The sequence below is a fragment of the Neoarius graeffei genome, chromosome 4 (genome assembly GCF_027579695.1).
Source record: "Neoarius graeffei isolate fNeoGra1 chromosome 4, fNeoGra1.pri, whole genome shotgun sequence".
NCBI lineage: Eukaryota > Metazoa > Chordata > Actinopteri > Siluriformes > Ariidae > Neoarius > Neoarius graeffei.
This window is the reverse complement of record NC_083572.1, coordinates 114,716,767-114,722,766: the sequence shown is the minus strand read 5'-3', so window position 1 is coordinate 114,722,766 and position 6,000 is coordinate 114,716,767. Positions and strand designations below refer to the sequence as shown.

At 44.8% G+C, this 6,000-nt stretch overlaps 1 protein-coding gene across 5 annotated transcripts in view; it reads left to right on the top strand.

Moving 5' to 3' along the window:
• Nucleotides 1-6,000, top strand: part of scn8ab (sodium channel, voltage gated, type VIII, alpha subunit b) — a 140,280-nt gene that overhangs the window by 24,301 nt on the left and 109,979 nt on the right. For 2 of the 5 annotated variants that reach the window (XM_060920257.1, XM_060920255.1), the window contains exon 5: nt 200-291. The exons of the other annotated variants lie outside the window; for them this stretch is intronic. In XM_060920257.1, coding sequence (XP_060776240.1) covers nt 200-291 — 92 coding nt within the window. The remainder of the gene's footprint in view (nt 1-199; nt 292-6,000) is intronic. 5 annotated transcript variants of the gene reach the window in all.

Here is a 6,000-nt window from a genome sequence, read left to right as displayed (position 1 = left end):
CTCTTCTGTTCTGTTCTGTGGTGTTGTGTGCTGGTGCTGGTGTTCCTCCTCCCGTTGGACAGGCCTGTGTGTGACGTGTCCTCTCCCGGGTCCGTGCTGGTGCTGGTTTTAGTGCTGTGTTGTGTGTAGTGTCGTGTGTGTTGTGTTGTGTGTGTTGTGTCATCGTGTTTGTTCTGTGTGTGATCCTCCCTTGTTACAGATATATAACAGAGTTTGTGGACCTCGGGAATGTGTCCGCCCTGAGAACCTTCAGGGTTCTGCGAGCTCTCAAAACTATTTCTGTCATACCAGGTGAGAAAGCGTTTAAACACGAAGGCTGAGCTGCTTCTCACGCTCGTGCAAACGACTACTCTCGATTATTATTATTATTATTGCTTGATTTATTTTGGTTAGGCCTTTTTTATGAAAAGCAGATGCTGGAGAAATGATACCTTTATTTTTTCAGATTAATTTCTTTCCTTTTAAAAAAAACAATCTATCGAAACAATCAAAAATGGTCGTAATACATTTTTGATAGGCTTTGCAGTCTGCAATAAATCACTGATTCCAGATCAGTGGCTAAAGTCCACCTCTGCCACACACATTAACTTCACCCCGACTCGTGTTCAGGATTACGGCAGACGGGTTTCTGACGGAAATTGGCTGTTCAAATTGTGAAAATTTGAGAAAGAAATACAACTTTAATTGTTAATGTGCACCTTTATTTTGTGTGGTTTGTGCCGATTCATCTTCAGAATGACAGAAAATTTCAGGTTGGGAGTTTTTTAAATTCACACGTGGGTTTCATGCTGAATAAAAATCTTTACACACAACATCTGTCAATAAAACAAACGAGGACACTCACTGAAAATATTCATTTTTCACACCGATCGTGTTCTGGGTTGTGTTTTATTGAGTATTTCACCACAGGTGGCGCTGTGAGTTACAACTCTAAAGTAATAAATATCCTCAAAGACCTCAAAATGTCACTTAACCATCACTAATCATCACTTAACCATGATCTCTAACATCTACATTCTCTCATGGCCTCAGTGCATCACTTTGTGGCTTAACAACAATCTCAGATCAGATAAAGTTGTTACAGTAAATCATTTCCCACTTTATAATGTTTATAATGTTTTATAACGTTCCCGTTCCTTCTCCCGACACTTAAAAGCTGTTTATGGACTGAAGACTCCAAGTGATGAAGTGTATCAGGTGTTATTTTTGTCCTGTTCTTCCTGTAAACAGGTCTTAAAGTGTGGAACAGTTCAGGGTCGTCACTGTCATATTTATCATTTCTAAATTCTCCACACATTCTCTATTGGGGACAGAGGGGACACGCCCTCTTCTTCCACAGCCACGCCTTTGTAATGTGAGCAGAATGTGGTTTTGTGTTGTCTTGTTAATCTCCCTGGAAAAGACGTCGTCCTGAAGGCAGCAGATGTTGCTCCAAAATCTCAGTGGACTTTTCCGCATTAATGCTCCATCACAGAAGTGTAAGTTACCTTCGCCAAGGGCACTGACCCAACACCATACCATGACACACCCTGGCTTTTGGACTCGTTCCTGTAACAGTCTGGATGGTCCTTTTCCTCTTCAGAGCACACGGCGTCCATTTCTTCCAAAAAAGACCTGAAACACTGATTCGTCTGACCACAATACCCGTTCCCACTGTGTGATGGTCCATCCCAGACGCCTCCGAGCCCAGAGAAGTCGACGGCGCTTCTGGACACCGTTAACATAAGGCTTCCTTTTTGTACACCAAAGTTGTAACTGGTGTTTGTGGCTGTAACTCTGTACTGTAACTTGATAAAGGTTTTCCAGAGTGATCCCGAGCCCATGTGGTTCTATCAGCTGTAGATGAATGAGGGTTCTTGATGCCGTCTGAGGGATCGGAGATCACGGGGGTTCAGATTAGGCTTGAGCCCTTTGTCCTTTACGCATTGAAATTCCTCCAGATTCCTTGAATGGTTTAATGATATTCTGCACCGTAGAGGGTGAAAGATCCAAATCCCTTCCTATCTTTCTTTGAGGAACATTGTTTTTAAACATTTCAATAATTTTCTCACGCATTTGTTGCTAAACTGGAGATCCTCGGCCCGTCTTTACTCCTCAAACACTCGGCCTTTCCTGGAGACTGATTTTGTACCAAATCGTGATTACAGTCACCTGTTGACATCACCTGCTTCACATCGTCATTGTTGTACCTCATTACTGGCCCTGTTTTCCCCGTCCCAACTTTTATTGGAATGTGCTGCAGGACTGAAACGCAGGAATGGGTGGATATTAACAAATGAAATGAAGTTGACCAACAAAACATGAAATATCTCGGGTTCATTCTGTCTGCAATGAAATACAAGTCAAAGTACATTTACACATCACTGATTTCTGTTTTTAAGTTGTATTTTCCACACCATCCCAACTATTTCTAATTTGGGGTTGTATAATTATCTTGTATTGTTAATCGTATCTTCTGACCTCAGTATATTAATTTGCTTTGATTTATGATCTAATGGCCTCAGTATATTAATATGCAGCCACGCCTTATTTACAAATGAACCACTGTTTCACCTGAGAGGCCGTACTGGAGAGTGAAAAAAGTAAATATTCCAGATAGTTCTTCATACTTTGTAAGAACTTCACTTTACAGCGCTGAGTCCTGTAAATGCAGTTAAATCTAAAACTCTAACATCTCTGGGTTTGATGTTGAATCCTGTAAAAGGAAGCTCAGACCCTACTGCCTTACAGAGAACCCATTTAAAGGTTCTAATGCGGTGTATATTTTTGTCCTATTACGTGTTCCTTAGTGTCTTATGTTGAATTTTTGTGAACTTCAGCTCCAAACATAAAACAACATCAAATCATTCAATGAAGCAGATCAGAGAGAGAGTGTGTGTGTGTGTGTGTGTGTGTGTGTGTGTGTGTGTGTGTGTGTGTGTGTGTGTACACGCATTTCATTAGTGTGTCACCATGACATTTTGACACCTTGTCATATTTTCAAACATCAGGCGTGAATGTTTACGCCCAATAAGACACGCCCAATAAGACACGCCCAATAAGACTGCCAAGCCTAAAACTCCACGTTTGTGCTGCATGATGCCTCCTGAGACTCCTGCTTTTTACTTTTTATTCTTATTTTTTTTTAATGACTGGCTTCTCCTCGAATTTCTGCATCCTGCATTTTATCTTTTTTTCTACAAAATAAATATATTTTTAAACAAAAAAATCCCTCCTTTTTCTTTTTTTTTAAGAACTCGGAGTGGAGAGTAAGGAGAGAGACATCAGAACACAAGGCTAATGTTTAGAGAGGGGTTTGATGCTACGTCAGGGTCATCATCATGTTTATTTAACGAATACAGAAGAACAAAGTTTCAGTGGAACTGGAGAAGACACTGTGTTTAATTTGACTGTAATATTTCCAACCTGGAGTCCTTTGTCCCTCTGGTGTCTCTCAAACAGGAAGTGATGTGGGAACGCGCAGGGGTCCGATGCTCTCTGGATATGAATGATTGGTTAAAAAGGCATTGTCACCATGACGATGGGGTGATGATGATGTCGCTGCCTTCAGCCTTGGCGTTTAAATGACCTGCATGTGCCCCTTCCTCCCCTCTGCCTGTCCTCCTCTTCCTCTGTGTGTGTGTGTGTTTGCTCTTGGCCTCTTGGTGTCTCGCTGCACGTTGTGTTTGATATGAAACCGGGGCGGGGTGATTCATCAGCGCCATGTTGATATCATGATAAAATACGGCAAAGTACAAGTTTCTTCTTTCTTTTTTCTTTATTTTTTATGAATCAGGGCTTGACTGTAAATATTTCTGTCAATTCCACAAGTAAAATGTTGCACTCTAGCTCATATAACATAATAATAATGATACTACTACTACTACTACTATTAAAAATAACACTAATAATACTAATACTACTAGTAATTATTATTATAACACTACTACTATTAATAATTCAAGGATTCAAGGAGCTTTATTGTCATACCAGCTCACATTCACATGTTTATGGTACGAAATTAGGACTCAGGTCCTGGGAGCAGTAAATGAACTATAAAATATAAAAATATAAAGTATGAAGTAAAACTAACAAAAAATAAAATAAAAGAATATAAAACTAGACATTTAAATAAGCTAAACAAACTTAAATAAGAAGCCGGTTTTAACATATAGCAGCCTAAGTATGCATGTGCAAGTGTGTGCAAGTATGAAGTAATCCAAAAAGTAGTCCTTAGTATTGCACTTGTGAGTCCTTAATATTGCAATTGCACTTATAGGATAAAGTGTTTGTAGTGCACGGGAATGGGGGGTGGGGAGGGGGGGGGGTCAAGGGTGTGTGTGTGTGTGTGTGTGTGTGTGTGTGTGTGTGTGTATGGATATAGGAGGGTGGGGGGGGGAACTACAGGGCATGGCTGGAGTTCAGCAGTCTGACAGCTTCGGGGAAGAAGCTGTTCCTGAGCCTGGTGGTCTTGCTCCGGATGCTCCTCAGCCGCCTGCCTGAGGGGAGGGGTTGAAAAAGTCCATGTGCTGGATGGGTGGAGTCCTTCATGATGCGGAGGGCCCTCCCCCTGCATCGTGCTGTGTAGAGGTCTGAGATGGTGGGGAGGCAGCCCCCCGTGGTCCTCTGTGCAGCCTTTACCATCCTCTGCAGAACCTTCCTCTCAGCAGCGGTGCAGCTGCCGTGCCACACAGTAATGCAGGTGCAGAGGACGCTCTCCACCGCGCAGTGGTAGAAACTCCTCAGGACTGAGCTCCCAAGCCCAGCTCGCCGCAGCTTCCTGAGGAAGTAGAGACGCTGGTGGGCCTTCCTAATCACCTGGGAAGTGTTGGTGTTTCAGGTAAGGTCCTCGGTTAGGTGCACACCAAGGTACCTGTAGCTGGAGACCACTTCCACAGCTACTCCTCCGATGTGCAGGGGAGGGATGGGGCGCCTGTCCTTTCTGAAGTCCACCACCATCTCTTTGGTCTTCGTCACATTGATGCAGAGGTTGTTTTCTCTGCACCACTGCACCAGGTGTTCCACCTCCTCTCTGTATCCCGACTCATCATTGTTGTTGATGCGTCCCACCACTGCTGTGTCGTCTGCAAACTTCACTACGTGACAGCTGGGATGCCTTGCCGAGCAGTCGTATGTCAGCAGAGTGAACAGGAGGGGGCTCAGCACACAGCCCTGGGGGGAGCCAGTGCTGAGGGTGATGGAGGAGGAGGTGAAGTTGTGGATCCTGACAGTCTGAGGTCTGTTGGTCAGGAAGTCCAGGACCCAGTTCCCAAGTGTGTGACTCAGACCAAGTGTGGAGAGTTTCTTTACCAGGGTCTGTGGGACGATGGTGTTAAAAGCAGAGGAGAAGTCCAGGAAGAGCAGGCGGACGTAGGAGTTTCTGCTCTCCAGGTGGGTGAGGGCTGTGTGGACCACTGATGAGATGGCGTCATCCGTAGAGCGGTTTTTCCTGTAGGCGTACTGGTGGGGGTCCACAGTGACGTCGATAGAGTCTCTGATATGTGCCATGACCAGCCTCTCGAAGCACTTCATGACTACCGGGGTCAGAGCTATGGGTCGGTAGTCATTCAGGCCTGTCACTGTGGAACACTTTGGAACGGGGACAATAGTGGCAGTCTTCAGGCAAGTGGGGATGGATGCCAGTGACAGTGAGATGTTGAAGATGTCTGTCAGCACCTCAGACAATTGGTATGCGCAGTCCCTCAGTACATGCCCTGGGATGTTATCTGGGCCAGCAGCTTTGTGGGGGTTGATACCTTTGAGGGTCTTCCTCACATCTGCTGTGGACACACAGAGGGGCGTGTCACCGGGTAGTGGTGTAAGTCTAGTGCGGGGGGTGTCAGGATCCTCGAAGCGAGCGTAGAACCTGTTGAGTTTGTCCGGCAGGGAGGGGTCCCTTGGGCATTGTGCATCTCTGATGCTATAGTCCGTAATGCACTTTATGCCCATCCACATGCTCCGGGGATCGTTGGAGGTGAGGTGCCCCTGAATTTTACGAGCGTATGTGGCTCTGGCCCTGTT